An 18,040-nucleotide genomic window follows, 5' to 3' on the forward strand; every position below is an offset into this window, starting at 1 on the left:
GCAGAATTTGAACTCAGAACATAGCAACAGACGAAATAGCGCTAAGCATTTCACCTGGCGTGCTAATGTCGCTGCCAGCTTGTCACCTTATAATAATAGTTTCAGTTTGGCACAAGGTCAGCAATTTCAGGGGAACAGGTAAGTTGATTCCCCAGTATGCAACTGGTACTTATTTTATTGACTCCAAACGGATGAAAGGTAAAGTTGACCGTGGCAGAATTTGAACACAGAACGTAAAGCTGAAAAAAATGCTGCTAAGCATTTTGTTCAGTGTGTTAACACTTCTGCCATCCTACCACCTTAATCATCATCATCATCATCATTTAATGTCTGCTTTCCTTAAAAATAATTTGTCAAACCAGGACTAGAAATTTCAATAGATTGGAAATAAATTTTCAGGGAAAAAAAGATAAAAATAATAATAATTATAATAATGTGTAAATCCACTTATTTCAGTGTTAGTTAGCAATAGATGGAAAAGAGAAAACAGTTTATTTTTAATAATCTATTTCTCTACCAAACCGAAAACTAACCACCTTCACTAGACATGTCTTTCCAATCCAGGAATAATAATGAATGCAAAGTGAGACAGGGTTTATTTAATTATAGTCGTAAGGCGTTATCAAAAATCGTTAAGTAGATAACAAATGAACTTTTGATTTTATTTTTGACGATTCTACATACTCCCAGCATCAGATTCAGTGAGAGATCTAAGCAGGTGCTTCAGCTTCAAATTAGTATCACGATTGGAACTCCGATGACATTTTACTAGCTAAACTGGTGAAACCCTTATTGGCCATGTTGTTTTTGGCTTTTAATTGTACATAATGCTGGGCTTGAGTCTGAAAAGAGAAAAGGGAGTAAAAAAAAAAAGGAAAATAGAATAAAATGCAAAAATTCAATTGACTAATTATATTGGTGGATGTTACAAAAGTTGTTTGGGCAATTAATTAAGTCAAATGTGTATCATCGTCAACATCGTTTTAATGTCTGCTTATTCATGCTTACATGACTCAAATGGAATCTGTTGAAGCAGATTTTCTGTAGCCAGATACTCTTCCTGTATCACTCTCTCAAACACCTGATCCTATCTGAATCCTTATTTTACTTTTATATATATATATATACAAGCAAAACGCCTCCCTGTCCAATAGACGGTGCTGAGTTGTCAAACATTTAAACCAAATTTTCTCAAAACAACTTATCTGACCGTCCCATTTTGAGGCATTATTTCAAGCCAGCCGGGCTTTTTTTGTGCAAACTGCACGTGCATTTTTCTTGCGCACGCGTAGTATCGATCGCAACAGCTGATGTACTTGCATGTTCCCATGGCTTTATCGATCACATTCTCACCTGGAATCGATTTTTGTAATTTTTTCAAAACTTATACATGCCCTGATACTGTCGGTATCTACATATCAAATTTGAGCGCAGTTGGATGGAGGATGCCCGCGATCCTACAAGACACACACAGACGGACAGAACAGCTTTTATATAATAGATATTCATTTACTTATTTATTAAAAGAAAAAAAATGGAGATGATCCCTCTCACTTACAATTTGTTTCTTATCCATGCAACCATGCTTCTGTGATAATCCCCAGAGATTAACAGCTAAAGTAAGCATATTGGCTTCTGTCAGTTGTCCATGGGTAACAATAGTGTTGAAGAGCTCCAGAGCAAGATAGCTTTGTCTTTTAAATGCCTGGACAAGAAAAAAAGAAATCACAATTAATCAAAGAATCAAGGGATTAAATGATGTCCTCTCAAGGCGAAAATCACAGTATTTGGCATTTTAACCCCTTAATGGATTATCCCGAGTTTACTCATGCATCGCAAATGTATCTTTTTAGAACCACACGAGTATACTCGGTCAAAATTAACTTTTAATCTTAGCACTCAAACGAGTTTATTTGTTTTGTATCATTTCATTTTTGAGCAATCATGAATTTACTTGCGTTGTTTAAAAAAAAAAAAACAGTATTTTTTTCATTTGATGGATTTGGCTATCTTATGTTTCGTATAAAGCATCTTTGGAAACTTCAGCTTCTGTTATGAAAATGCAATTTAGAATGCAAATAATCATCAAGCTCATTGAAAAATATAGGCCCTTATTGCCTCCCACGCAACCATGAAGACCATCATCGATCCCACATCCAACAAGATTTGCCCCAGCTGGTCACTTTACCATGGAAATACCACCAAGTGATAAGAAAAAGAACCCTACAAGACAGTGTGTAAAATGCGCAGAGAAGAGAGACGCTAAAGGAAAGAAGATTTGAAGAGAAAGAAGATACATGTATGATGTCTGCAAGATAACTGTGTGTAACCCCTTGTTTTAAAAATTATCATTCTAAATAAACTATCTCATTTAAAAAAAATTTTCCTTTGATTTAAAAGCAATACATCTTATAAAAGAAATCAAAGATAGTTAAGTTATATGTTTTTTTTCAATGTCTGAGCTAACTCGTTTAAATCCAAATGAGTAAAAAGTACATTTTAATTTCTATAATAAAAAATAGAAGAAACAAGATAAAAAACTCTTTTTGTAATTAACACAGTGTATATAATTAAAAAAGGAAATAAAAAAAATATGCTCTGAAATGAAACACCATGTCAAAATAATTGATCCATTAAGGGGTAGAACAGAAACATATTTGACAGAGTAATCTGAATGCTACTTTAGAACAGGGAATTTTTATCATAGAAATTGGGCCAATCTCAGGTGGGTTGGTATTAAAAAAATTAAAGAATATTAATGTGTGTGTATACTATTATGTGCACCCATGGCACAGCGATACTTCTATACATTGGCATTGGAAAATCAACCTCTTCCTCAATTATTCAGGGCTCAATAAGATTCGCATATATACCATCATCATCATTTAACATCCAATTGTCCATGCTGGCATGGGTTGGACAGTTTGACCAGGGATGGTAAGCTACACCAGACATAAGTTTGATTCGACATGGTTTTCTATGGCTGGATGCTCTTCCTAATGCCAACCACTTTGAGAGTGTAATGGAGTGCTTTTACATGCTACCAACATGGGTGCCAGTTGCTTGACTGTTGCATCCAAGGACACATTCTGGTCAATGGTCTGTTTGAAGATGGTCTTTGAGTCACAGGTCTGCTAGATCAGAGCTACCTTGTGTGAATGCCTGACACTCAACTCCCCAAGACACTGTTTTATAATACACACAAGGTAGACAGAAAAATGCTCTCCATGTTAATTTATGTTCCAAACACCATCTTGTGCTTGCATTTTGCAAGTGTTGGAATTGATCTCAAAACTCTTCAGTGAGGTTTTGGAGTGACAGGGTGAAATCTCAGCTTTAAATAAATGAATAACCTTTATACTGAAGCACAATTTTCACTCCGTGTTTCCAAACACATACATGTGTGTGTGTGTGTGTGTGTGTGGAGAGGAGTATAAAAATATAAGCGTGTCTGATGATAATTTTTATTTAATATAACACTTCAGGTGAGATAAAATAACTAATGAAGACAATATTATCAAGTTGGAAGCCAGATTAATAACTAAACTAAAAAAAAAAAATTGGGGAGAGAATAAGAACTGTAGCGATAAAACATTAGAATCTTCCAAAATATTGAACCCATGAAGATGTTCCAGCTTACCTCTTGTGATGCCAGTGTTTTTAAGTGTCCAAGAATTTCGGTGATTAACGAGTCACATATGGTTCTAACTTCTTCAATGAATATTGGATCTGAACCATATAGTTTATCATTGGAATCAACTGAAAACAGAAACCAAAGACAACAAAGTGAATAAAAAAAATAGAATAAAAGAAAGTAAAACACAGTGATTGTTTTTTAGCCCCAGGCTGGCTTTGACCGAGCAAACTTATCAAAAGTGTATTCTAGTTATGATTAGCCTATCATTTTAGATGGAATCTAAATATATTGCTAATGATTCCTTCCTTTTTTTCTTAAGATGGTATGGTGTGTTTTGAGGGAGATTTGGCTGTTATTTCTAGCAGGCTGAACAATCACAAAATGTTCTGTCATCAACTCACCAAAATAAATTTGGTGGTATTATAACTTTACCTCTTTATATGTTCCAGCCCAAAGGGTGTGGCCATGCTAGGGTACCACCATATCGAGAAAACAAACATCACATGGCTGTGTGGTAGGAAGCTTTGAAGCTCTGAAGTCTGGCAACTGACTTGGTAAACACCCACAAAATCATTACCCATTGTGCCAACAACCACCTTGAGCACCTTTTTGAGCTCCATGTGTCTAACACATGTGGGCATGCTTTCAAAGTCAGAAAACAGCACAGCTCCCATGACTTTCAGAAACATTTTTCACACTCAGAGTTGCTGAAGCATGGAACAAACTACCTGCATCAGTTGTTAGCTGCTGAGACATTGCATCCTTTAAAACTTCCATGCTTCCTGAAATTCACCAACACTACATGTGATATACCACCCTCCATATGCATGCACACATGTATATCATGACTCATACACTGTTCACTTTCCTGACTTTTGCACATAATTCTATGTACTGTACATGCACGTTTGATGAGTTTTAGTGCACCTGAACACCATACACAATAATTTCATTATATATATATATATATATATATATATAGGTGGAGGTGCAATGGCCCACTGATTAGGGCAGCGGACTCGCAGTTGTAGGTTCGCAGTTTCGATTCCCAGACCGGGCGTTGTGAGTGTTTATTGAGTGAAAACACCTAAAGCTCCACGGGGCTCCGGCAGGAGGTGGTGGCGATCCCTGCTATACTCTTTCGCCACAACTTTCTCTCACTCTTTCTTCTGTTGGCCTGCTCGCTTAGCCAGCGGGGTGACATCATTTGAAGGCTAAAACAATGCGAAGCGCATGGTGACCAGCGATGTGTAGCAACATCTGATAACCTGGTCAGTCACGGTGATATATATATATAAACTGATTGAAAGAAAGAGACATTAAATATCAGAAAGTGGAATTTTTATAGAAAAAAAGAGAATTGTGGCAAGACACAATCACATATGTCCTACATCTCGGACATGAAGACAAACACAAACATACAGGCTTATGCAGTGTCCATTTAATCTTGCTCACAAGTTATTATTGAACACAAAGCTATGGTAAAAAAATACTTTCTCAAAGTACTGGGAAGTGGGATAGAACACAGAGCCATGTGGTTGCGAAGCCAACTTCTAAACCACACAGTCATATGAGTATTTTTCCTTGTGTCCTTCATTGTGTTACATACTTTTCCTCAATCACTGCTTTATTAGCTTCTCTTGTCGTTCTTACCTTTGCTAACATGATACAGGTAATCTTCCTGACAGGAACCTGATAGCATGCACAACACTCGGATGTAAAGCACTATTTTCCCGTCTGTGTTCGCATCTGTGTTGTAACCTTTTAACACATTTAGCAATCCCTTTAAGACATACATCACGCCAGCATCAGGATTGTCCTGAAAGAACAGAAAATTATTTTCATTATCACTATTATCATCACCATCATCATCAGTAGTAGTTGTAGTGGTGGTGTAACCAATTATTTTTAAATTCAGAAATTATTGTTGCTATACTTTGGATGGGTCATTTTGCCAATGGGAAAAAAAACCATGCTGGCTATATTTTACTTCATTTTATCATTATTACTAAACCAATTGATTGGTCAATCAATCAGTTGAATTATCAGAGTCTTTCCATTGCCATCAGTGATAGCTCATCAATAATGTGCCTCAATTGCAGCTGGTAATTGGGAGAGGGCGGCACAAGACCATGATGGATGGAGGAAGAAGATAGTGCATGATGGTTGTTCAAGGTTTGAGAGGGAGAGAGTGGAGTATGAGAGAATTGGGGGCGGGGGGCTTAGAAGGGGGGAACCTGTGGAAAGTGAGAGAGTGTTGCTTTTTATGTGTGTAGTTTGTGGGTGGAGGTGTTTGAGTCATGCAGGCCTGGTGAGCCATCAAAATTCTCATAGAAATCGACCCCTATGATAAACAATGATGTGGCTATTAAAATTCATAACAGAACATGTATAAAATGTGGAAGGGTGTGCCTTTCAGTTGGAGGTCTAAAAAGACATGTTAAGAGAGTGCATATGGTGGCACCCGTTTCTCCTGCCAGCCAGTACTGTTGTCTATTATGTAATAAAATGTGTAAAAGCTTGGCAGGGCTTAAAAGTCTTATAAGGGCATCCCGTGGCAACAGTAATGAATTATTTCAGTAAGTCTTCTTGGCAATGACTTTTTGTGTGTAATGAGGATGCAGCTGTGTGATATATATATATATATATATATATATATATATACTAGCACTATGACCCGGCAACGCTGGGTTATAGTGCTGGTGCATGCATATACAGCTGCGTGTGTGCGCACATACACGCGAGTACTGTCCAAATCTCCGACCAATCACATACAGCTAGCTGGCATTCAATTGGCATATCAAGTTTCGGGCATTTGGATTGGGTTTTGGATAGAAAATTCACAAAAAAGTCACTTCTATTGACTTTTTAATGGCTTTGCGGGGTGACTGGGGAAATGTAAAGATGTGCACGACCACCCTTGGACAATTTTGAATGACCATAGAAAGTGCGAGCCCTCTAACTGAAAAATTGCGGATTTGTATAAAGGACACACACACAGACAGACATTTTGCCGTTTATATATATAGAGATTCCTTTTAGTAGTGGTGGGGTGGGTAGGGTGGAATGTTTCTGCTGATATATATACTTTCACAATTTGTCCAGACTTACTTCCTCTTTCTCTGACAACCGAACTTAATAAACTCAAAGCTCAGTTTTTTTTTTGCCCTTGATATATCGGTGCTGGATTAGCTGTGTGGCTAAGAAACTCACTTTGCAATCATGTGGTTTTGGGTTCAGTCCCATTGCATGACACCTTAAGCAAGTATTTTCTGTTATAGCCCCTAGCTAACCAATACCTCGTTAGTAAATTTGATACACGGAAACTGTGTGAAAGTAAAGAAATAGGAAACTGTGTTAGGTTGGTTATGTCCCCATAACTAGGCCATTTGGCAAAAGAGGCCAATAAAATAAGCACTAGACTTAAAAATAAGTACTGGGGTTGATTTGCTCAACTAAGCCCATCGATGATGCCCCAGCTTGGCCGCAGTCCAATGACTGATACAAATAAAAGATAAAGTATGGAAGGCAATAAGAGGAAAAGAGAACAGCTTTTTTTTTTTTTGGCAACAATACTCACTGGTACCACGAGAAGAGTCGAGATGAAGTTACTCAGGAATTCAACCAATAATGGTTCAGTCTGCCGGACCACATTGTCGATCTTTAAACTCCGAGGAATTTCTGGGATCAACAGTACGATAGCCTTGAAGAATTCATCAGCTGCAGTGGAGCAAATAGAAGGACATCGCTAATATAACAAATTATATATAAGACATTTTCATATAAAGAAATGTCAAAATTATAACAATCATCATTATCACCAACACCATCATTATTACAGCAAAAGGGGCAGCCCCTTTCTGGCTGGAATCTTCAAAGTCACCATCAACAACATACTTCTTTAAGACATATATTCACACAGAGTGAGACATATACACAGCCATATATTATTTATATATATATATATATAGGCGTAGGAGTGGCTGTGTGGTAAGTAGCTTGCTAACAAACCACATGGTCCCGGGTTCAGTCCCACTGTGTGGCACCTTGAGTAAATGTCTTCTACTATAGCCTTGGGCCGATCAAAGCCTTGTGAGTGGATTTAGTAGACGGAAACTGAAAGAAGCCTGTCATATATATATATATATATATATATATGTATATATATGTGTGTGTGTGTCTGTGTTTGTCTCCCCAACATCGCTTGACAACCGATGCTGGTGTATTTACGTCCCCGTAACTTAGCGGTTCAGCAAAAGAGACTGATAGAATAAGTACTAGGCTTACAAAGAATAAGTCCTGGGGGTCAATTCGGTCGAATAAAGACGGTGCTCCAGGATGGCCACAGTCAAATGACTGAAACATATATATACACACACACACATATATATATACACACATATATATATATATACACACATATATATATATATACACACACATACATATATATACACACACATACATATATATATATATACACACATACATATATATATACACACACATACATATATATATACACACACATACATATATATATATACACACATACATATATATATATACACACATACATATATATATATACACACATATATATATATACACACACACACATATATATATATACACACATATATATATATATATACACATACACACACATACATATATATATACACATACATTATATATATATATATACACACATATACATACATACACACACATATATACATACATACACACACATATATACATACATACACACACATATATACATACATACACACACATATATACATACATACACACACATATATACACACATATATACATACATACACACACATATATACACACATATATACATACATACACACACATATATACACACATATATACATACATACACACACACATATATATAAATATATATACATGTACACAAAACTACATATATACACACAAAACTACATACAGAACCATATATACCCCTAAGCAACTGCACAACTCCTCAAAGATGTCCATGAAACCATACATAAAAGACACTAAAGACTGAAAGTATCAGAACAGTTATCACCTTAATGTTTGCTTATCTCCTTTAATTTAATTCAATCCAATTAAAATAACAGGAAAACAAAAAGAAAATATAAAATCAACAACAAAAAAAAAGGATTAAATAAAAAAAAAGAAAAAAGAAAGCAGTGAGTGACCAACCTTGACCAAGACATTGGTTTAAGAGTGCCACTTGTCCAGAAACTAAGTACAGGCTCAACTGACTATATGTGAACCTTAGTGATGGAATTGTGATGAAGCAATATGCAGCACAAGCCTGGAATTGAAGAAAAAAAATACAGAATGGTAAGTAACCATACCGTTTTTTCTGCTGCTTCATGTTGACATAAAGGCACCATTTTTCATCACTAGTGATGATGCAATGAAGAGTTACTTTTGATGTTAATGTGAAAAGCTTTTTTTTAAATTTGAAGACAAAATATTTTTTTTTAAATTTTGATTGGTCTCAATATCAGAGTTGAAGCTGATTAATACATGTAAATATAAGAAAACTTTTTTAAAACTCTGATGATTACGATGATGATGATAATAGTTGGAAGCATTTGTAATCTTATACATACATCAATATTTTTAGCTATCACTTTTCATTCATGCCTTTTTTGGTTAAGTACACAAAATGAAAAAAATCTGTTACACAGTGTGATGTCAAGTCATTCATAGTTTCAAAAGGTTCACTACATTAGTGCAATAGTTCACACACACACACCACACACACACACAGAGCCATATTTGCATTTACGCTTTCAAAATTTATTGGAAGCACCAAAATCTACGAGTGTCTCTTCTATCATCCTTTATCCATCTTCCATGCTGGTATGAGTTGGACAGGATCTGGTGCCTCGGGACTGCATCAAGCTCCACTATCTGTTTTGGCATGGTTTCTATGGCTTGATGCCCTTCCTAATGCCAACCACCTGACGGAGTGTTTTTTTTTTTTTATGGGGCACCAGCACTGACAAAAAGATCCTTTGAGATAGGGGTAGTACTGAAGGAGGTGGCCTGGTGATGAGAGGTTACAGTATGATAGAAGAATAGAAACAGGGGTCTTGCTGCAGAAACTAGAATTTAGCAGGAGACAAATATCAACCTTACCTTCACAAAAGCAGCAGTCTTTTTTGTGTGTTTCCCTTTGACAATCTTGTGTGTGGACATAGCAAGCTGGTTCACAGACTGCAGACAGAAATAATGTATATGTTAATCATTTTACAATCTTTTCTACTAAAGCACAAAGCCTGAAATTTTTGGGAGAGGGAGCGAGTCAATTATATTGCCTCCAGTGCTTAACTGGTTCTTATTTAATCAAAAACTGAAAAGATGAAAGACAAAGTCAACCTCAGCAGTATTTGAACCCAAGACGACGAGCTGGCGAGCTGGCAGAAACGTTAGCACGCCGGACGAAATGCATAGCTGTATTTCGTCTGTCGTTACGTTCTGAGTTCAAATTTCGCCGAGGTCGACTTTGCCTTTCATCCTTTCGGGGTCAATTAAATAAGTACCAGTTACGCACTGGAGTTGATATAATCGATTTAATAACTATGTCTGTCCTTGTTTGTCCCCTCTGTGTTTAACCCCTTGTGGGTAATAGAGAAATAAGTATTTGAACCCAAAACACGAAACCAGAAGAAATGCCATGAAGCATTTTTATCCAGTGTGCAAATGACTGCTAACTTGCTACCTAATGTTAATGATATGATAATTATATGAGACAAGAGAAGAAGAGATACAAGAAGGAGAAAGGGAAAGAGAGAATAGGGCAAATGAGAGGGACAAGGAAACGGGGCATAAAAGTGTTTGATCCATTGCTAATAGGCAGGGTCGGATTAAGGCCTATAGAGACCCTAAGCAGTTAAAAAATTTCAGTGCCCCCATACATATGTAATTCAAAATATAAACAATAATAAACCATAAAATATATAAATTTTTATTTTTCAAAACTAATAATAAGATGGGAAATAATGTTTATTTTCGTATGCTCCCACTTTATATTTGAAAAGTTTTCTGCTTTTTTTTTAATTGCAAAGTCTTTGATCACATGAACACTTCGAAATCATATTCCTGGTCAGAAACTGCTTCAAATATTATTTTAGCAAGTTTAACCCTTTAGTGTCCAGATTATTCTCTCAAATGTGATGTTTGTTTATTTATATTGTTTTGAATTAATCATGTATTATCTTGTAGTTTAGAGATTTCAGTGATGTGGTTTTTTTAGTTTTAGAATGACATGGTAGGGCAGAAGTAAGAGGCAAGCTCTGGTCAGTTTCAATATAAAACAGGTTAAATATTCTGGCCGGATATGGCCGGTTTGAATGCTAAAGGGTTAATACCATTTTCTTTTGTGCTGTGAACCATTTACCATTTCAGTGATGCTTCCCCTGCCTTTGATGTCCTAAGCACCTGCTTATTTTGTTTAATGGTTAATCCAGTGCAGTCAACAGGGATGCATAGTAATTCTATAAATCTGTATGAGTAGGTCTCTGTGAGTGCATGTATTGGGTTATCAGATAAATTTGCATTCTCTTTTTGTTCCCCGCCCCCATTTAATTTTAATCCCAATTTTTTTATCAACAATTTTAACCAATGAGTCAAAAATATATTCCTCTTCATTGTTCATAACTTCTTGCCAACATTCCACAAGCCTATCAATGCCTTGACAGTAGAAATTACTGAATCTTGGCTGCTGTTTCTAGCAGGTTGAGTAATATGAATGTCCTGTCATCAACTCACCAAAATAAATATGGAGATATTATTCCTTTATATGTTCCAGCCCAAAGGGTGTGGTCATGCTAGGGTACCACCACTTGAGGAAACGTGGCTGTGTGGTAGGAAGCTTGCTTCCCAACCACATGGTTCCGGGTTCAATATATCAGAGATGAAGCCGATTAATACATAAAAAGGCTCCATTTTTCATTGCTAGTGATCATCATCATCATCGTTTAACGTCCGCTTTCTATGCTAGCATGGGTTGGACGGTTCAACTGGGGTCTGGGGAGCCTGAAGGCTGCACCAGGCCAGTCAGATCTGGCAGTGTTTCTACAGCTGGATGCCCTTCCTAATGCCAACCACTCCGAGAGTGTAGTGGGTGATTTTATGAGCCACCGACACAAGTGCCAGACGAGGCTGGCGAACGGCCACGCTCGGATGGTGTTTTTTATGTGCCACCGACACAGGTGCCAGACGAGGCTGGCAGACGGCCACGCTCGGATGGTGTTTTTTATGTGCCACCGAGACAGGTGCCAGACGAGGCTGGCGAACGGCCACGCTTGGATGGTGTTTTTTTTTTGTGCCACCGACACAGGTGCCAGACGAGGCTGGCGAACGGCCACGATCGGATGGTGTTTGTTACGTGCCCACAGCACGGAGGCCAGTCGATGCGGTACTGGCTACGGCCACGTTCGGATGGTTTTCTTATGTGCCACCGACACTGGTACCACAAAGATACAAATTCCATTGATGTTCATCTATTTTGATTTGGTTTGATTTTGATGCAGTAAAGAGTTATTGTTAACATAAGCTTTTTTAAATTTGAAGACTAAATATCTTTTTTTTAAATTTTGATCGGTTTCAATATCAGAGACAAAGCTAATTAATACATGTAAATATAAGAAAACTTTTTACAACTCTGAAGATGAAGATAGTTGGAAACATTCTCATCTTATACATACACATATCAATATTTCAAAATATTGCTTTTCATTTATGCCTTTTTGGTTAACTGCACAAAATGAAAAAAGATTTGTTACAGACTGTGATGTTGAGTCATTCATGCTTTCAAAAGGCTCACTACATCAGTGGAAAGGGCAAATCAGTATCATCATGATCATTTTAATATTCACTTTTCCACACTTGCATGGGTCAGACAAAATTCATTGAGGCAGATTTTCCATGGCTGTCATCCAATTCTTACCAGTTTCCAAGTAAGGTAATATTTCTACATGTCCATACATATTTTCGAGGAAGATTGGAAAGGAAGGAGTCTGCTTGTATGAGGGTGACACTCATTTATAACTATCCAGAGATGTCAAGACACACACAAAACAAACACAAAGACACAAACAAACACACAAACACAAGATGGGTTTGTTTCTGTTTCTGTCAACCAAATCCACTCACAAGGACTTGGTCAACATGAGGCTATAGTAGAAGACATGTGCCAAAGGTGCCACATGGAGGACTGAATCTGAACTTAACCATACCTACATCACACATTTGCACACACCCATTATCACCATCGTCTGTCCGTTTTCCATGCTGGCATGGGATGGATGGTTTGACCGGGTACTGGCAAACCAGGAGACCACACCAGGCTCTAATCTGATACCTTTGCATTCCCATGTATGCAAATGTGCGATCTAATTCACATCCCTGTATGTGCAAATAAGTGACCCATTTCATATCCAGCTTTTCATGATTGCATGGGTAGAGATGTTTCTCTATTCATCTATTCCTTGTTGAAGAAATTCTGTAGCTAGTTGTGTTATCAGCGACCACTTCACAGTCAAGTAAACTGTTGTGAAGTGGTTGGAACTAAGGACCATGTGGTCTAACTTCTAACCAATCAGCTATTGGCCAATGCAATTCTAGACACGCTAAGAAATCTCAATAGCAACTGATCAATGGTTAAATAACTGCATAACTTGAGATACTTACATGAATGAGAGCCACAAGGACTGGGTCCAGGTTGCTGAAAGTGGCACGGGCCTCAACGAAAAAGCTGAGTTGCTGCTCAAAATCTTGGCCAAATGTGACCTTCCGCAGGAAACCAATTATCAAATTACTAATTAACCTCTTCTCATCTTCAAGAGTCAAAGCACTGAAGAAAGAGAAAAAGAGAGAAATGGAGTAATTATGGATGGTAAAAAGTAGATAATGAGCAGGAGAATAAAGGTAAAAACAAAAAAAAAAGGGTAGCATTGTTTTAGTGGAGACAAAAGGTGATAGCCATGACCCCTTACAGGGCCTCCAAGACTTGGGGAGCAAGATGTCATCAGATAGGTGACCTGGTTTGAATGTTTGCAACAGAGAGAACCCCACTAAAGGCATCCAAGTTGTCAGGTGATTGTGTCAAACCAGGCTGAGGGTTAAGTCTACCACTCAGGTAAGCTGTGGTGGGATTTGAACTCAAAGAGCTTGAACAAACACCACCAGGCATTCAGTTCAATGTCTTTACAGTTGTACCAGTCTACTTAAAAGGGTTGGTTATTGCTTTTTTGTTTTAATTGACCCTGAGAGGATGACAAAGTTGCTCACGGCAGGATTAGAACTCAAACCCAGTTTTATTAACAAATGAGCAATCTGAGCTGAGCTGAGCTGAGACCCCCTTCGGTCATGGCTGACCATAGGATTGCACCTAGAATGTTACCCTCCCAGGCACAAGTCAGGGCAAGGTTGTTTATGGAAGACCAGCAGTCACCCATGCATAACGACCTCCCCTCTCCACGCCACCAGTGTTATCCAAAGGAAAGGCAAAGGCCAATACAGCTTGGCACCAGTGACGTCGCAACTCATTTCTACAGCTGAGTGGACTGGAGCAACGTGAAATAAAGTGTCTTGCTCAAGAGCACAACATGCAGCCCGGTCCAGGATTCGAACTCACAACCTCACGATCGTAAGCTCGACTCTCTAGCCACTGAGCCAATCAAACCCAGTTATATTAATGAAAGGAAATTGAGCAATCATGGTAAGAGCAAACAAATCCAGTTATCTTAATGAAAGGCAATGAAATCCAGTTAAATTAATGAAAGGCAATCAAACTCAATTACTTTAACGAAGGGTAATTAAACCCACTTTCAACTTTCCTAATTTTCCTGTTTGTTTCAAATATTTTGAAAAATACTTACTTGACAGAGTCATGGGCTACTTTACAAAGAAACATCATGGTGTTGATAATAACAGGGTCATCAGTGGGTTCTGTTTGGTACCTGCAGAGATAGAGGTGAGACTGAATGGGTGAGTGAGACAGACAGGAATTGTGAGACAAGAAATAGAGAGAGAAAGACATAGAGGTGAGAAAAAGCAGCAACACAATGGAAGATATGTGTCACCATCTTTGCTTTAACGTCTGCTTTTCCAGACAAGATTCGTTGAGGAAGATTCACAAAGGCTTGACACTCCTGTTTGTCACCAGTTGTTTCCAAACAAGCTAATATTTTCCCCCAAGTCTGGGCAAGTTTCCACTGGAAATTACCAACAAATGAACAGTGTAATTTATTTACAATTAATATTTATTATCAAGATGAAAGACTCATTCATTCACACACACACATATTGTTGGCATCCTTTTGTCTCAGGAGACAATGGAGTTGCGCATAAACTAATCCAATCTAGTTTTTACATTTCATGTCCTCTCTAGTTTCCACTCTAGTTTTGCGCAGGCCTGGGCTAGATGTATAAAAATCCTGGGTAGCCCAATCATCAGGATTCCTCTCTCAACCTTGCTGATGTAGTCCAAACGAGTGCAGAGCATTACCTTTGGCACCAGCTTGGTTGCAGGAGCTGCCGGAAGAGTGTCGAGTCGAACACTAAACCGCCTATGGGGCTCCACTCCAGATTTCTTTGAAGGTTGTTCCTTTCCGTAACCCTGGATAGGGGCCCATACCGGGTACTGCCAGCCGAGCCCTGGATTCGTGTCAGGCAGGGTCGTCACTCCCTGAAGTAGTGAAGAAAATCGCTCCCCACTACCTATATATATAAGGTTGGTTGTTATGGCTGGTTGTTTCACACCTATAAAAGTCTTAGCTATATAGGCAAATCAGACTTGTGTGTGCGTATATGAGATATATATATGTATATATATATATACACATACATACATACACGTGTATGTGTTAATATATATATACACACACACATACAGATATATACATATATATATATATATATACCCTCACACACAAGCATACTCATAATGTGCTTCTTTCACTTTCTACTGACCAAATCCATTCACAAGGCTTTAATTGGCCCAGAAATGCAGAAGGTGCCACACAGTGTAACTAAACTTAAAAACACATGCTTGCAAAGCAAACTTCTTATCAACACACCTATGTCTGCAACTCCACCCACCCACACTATATATTAGGTAAAAAGCACCTTGTACAGTCTATAAAGTGGTTGGCATTAGGAAGGGCATCAAGCCGTAGAAACCATGTCAACCATGTCAAAGCAGACAATAGAGTTTGGTGCAGTGATGGTTATGGTTCGCTAGCTTCTGCACGCATTTTTTTTTCTCCTTGTTTCTTTCCGTGTTTCTCTTCGAGCGTAGGCTCGAAACGTAAAAGACTTGTTTTATTTATATTCCTGAGCGCCATACTAATACAATTGTTTGTTTGTATTCCACCTGCCTTCGTCTTTTGTTTATTTTCATAAAGCTTCCCGTTATATATATGTATATATATTTAAATTTATTTAAATATTTATATATATAAAGACAGAGAGAGAGAGATGAAGGAGTGATAAGGTGAGGGTTAGTATAAAAAAAAAAACATGTATTTAAACACTGAGGCATTAAGATGGATATGCTCTACCGATTCTTCAAACCTCTTCCTACTAAAATACAACAAAACAACAATCTGAAAGATAACAACAAATACTAACTTAATAAAAGCTTCCATTATAGATTTGCATGCTTCTACCTTCACTGACTCACGCTGGAACATGTCGAGAAATGGCAAAAATTTATCCTGGAAGATAAATGGAAATATTGTTATGTTCATTAGCCTTTCAATACCATGTGATTCAAAAAGAAGACAGTCAGATAATTATATAATACAAAGTTGTTTACTTCATAAGAATTTAGGAACTACAAAAGACCTGAGATAATTTGTTTTAAATGATAAACTCAAAGCAAATGATGATGTAATGCCAGTTCTTCAAGTCTGAAGATCATGAGAAAGAGTGGCAAGCCCTTAAGTGGCTCTGTAAACCGATCGTTGAATGACAGGGTCTGGTGCAGTTGGGGCAAATAGGCTTTGGTCAGATTGGGGTCCTGACAATGACTTCCCTTCTTTGGTATTTCTTATCCACTGCAGTGGCTCAGGCTTTCTCACAATTACTTGCAGCAGTCTGGATGCAACCCCACCACATCTCCGTCAGTGTTGTGACCCTCTCCCATACCATGGTGTCTATCCCTGCCTGGGTGAGCAAGTGTTTCAGCTAGTCTTTAACATGCTACAAATAATCCTTTCTATTAGGAGCACAAGACCTGAAATTATGAAGGGAGAGGGGACTAGTTGATTATATCAACCCCAGTGCTCAACTGGTACTTTATTTCATTGACCCTGAAAGGATGAAAAGCAAAGTCAACCATGGCGGAATTTGAACTTAGCATGCTTTGTGATGTTTAATATGTCTATTTGTTCTAATAACTCTGCTAGCTTAATAACATTAAACAGTAGGTTTAAAAAGAAAAAAAGAACCCTTTAGTGAGAAAAAGGTCCCACAAGTAGCCCTCAAAAAGGACATGTACAAAATAGGGGAGAAAAGAGTTATGGCCTCAGTAATTTATTTAATTTAAAGAAAAGAAAAAAATGAGCTAAGAGAAATAAGCCAAAGCAGTGAGAAAAACTTACCAGTCCAAAAAGTACAGAAAAGTTATGAAAGTGAATCAAAACTTTAGAGACGACTGACTGAAGTTGAGGATAATAGTCTTCATACGCCCGATCTGGGGACATGTGTTTGCTGATATCACTTAACACTGTATTGATTTCACGTTTCTGAAAGTATTAATAAAATGAATAATAAAAACCTGCTCAGACTGCAACAAAGCATCGCACACACATCATCATCATTTAACGTCCGTTTTCCATGCTAGCATGGGTTGGACGGTTTTGACTGAGGGCTGGCAACCAGATGGCTGCACCAGGCTCCAGTCTTGATCTGGCAGGGTTTCTACAGCTTGATGCCCTTCCTAACGCCAACCACTCCGAGAGTGTAGTGGGTGCTTTTTACGTGCCAAGGCAGCCTCTGTCTGGTTGGACAACATGCCAAATATCCAATCCTAAAATCACACCCTGTCTTTTAAATAGGACATGGTGGATAATGTAGTCTCTAATATACAAAACGATGAGATGGCCACACATGGAACACCTTTGATCATAGGTCTGCTAGATCAGGGTTAAACTGAGGCAAAACAACAACAAACAAATACCATGTTAGAATGTGTGAAGGTGCATGGCTTAGTGGTTAGAATGCTGGACTGATGATCATTAGGTTGAGGGTTCAATTCTCAATTGCAAATCCAATATTTCAAATCTCAAATGCAATTCCTTCAAAGAATTATATGTTAATATGAACAGCAATAATGACATCACCATCATCGTTGATTTT

At 37.8% G+C, this 18,040-nt stretch overlaps 1 protein-coding gene across 1 annotated transcript in view; it reads right to left on the minus strand.

The window, feature by feature from the left end:
* Positions 1–577: 577 nt before the first annotated feature.
* The window catches only part of LOC115219870 (VPS35 endosomal protein sorting factor-like), a 51,765-nt gene continuing 34,302 nt past the window's right edge, over positions 578–18,040 (minus strand). The window contains exons 16-26 of the mRNA XM_029790167.2: positions 17,284–17,427; positions 16,310–16,395; positions 14,557–14,637; positions 13,367–13,529; positions 9,812–9,889; positions 8,861–8,975; positions 7,218–7,357; positions 5,291–5,456; positions 3,641–3,759; positions 1,559–1,705; positions 578–842 (exon numbers count right to left, since the gene is read on the minus strand). Coding sequence (XP_029646027.1) covers positions 741–842; positions 1,559–1,705; positions 3,641–3,759; positions 5,291–5,456; positions 7,218–7,357; positions 8,861–8,975; positions 9,812–9,889; positions 13,367–13,529; positions 14,557–14,637; positions 16,310–16,395; positions 17,284–17,427 — 1,341 coding nt within the window. The 3' untranslated portion in view covers positions 578–740. The remainder of the gene's footprint in view (positions 843–1,558; positions 1,706–3,640; positions 3,760–5,290; positions 5,457–7,217; positions 7,358–8,860; positions 8,976–9,811; positions 9,890–13,366; positions 13,530–14,556; positions 14,638–16,309; positions 16,396–17,283; positions 17,428–18,040) is intronic.

Source organism: Octopus sinensis, linkage group LG15 (genome assembly GCF_006345805.1).
Source record: "Octopus sinensis linkage group LG15, ASM634580v1, whole genome shotgun sequence".
Classification (NCBI taxonomy): Eukaryota; Metazoa; Mollusca; class Cephalopoda; order Octopoda; family Octopodidae; genus Octopus; species Octopus sinensis.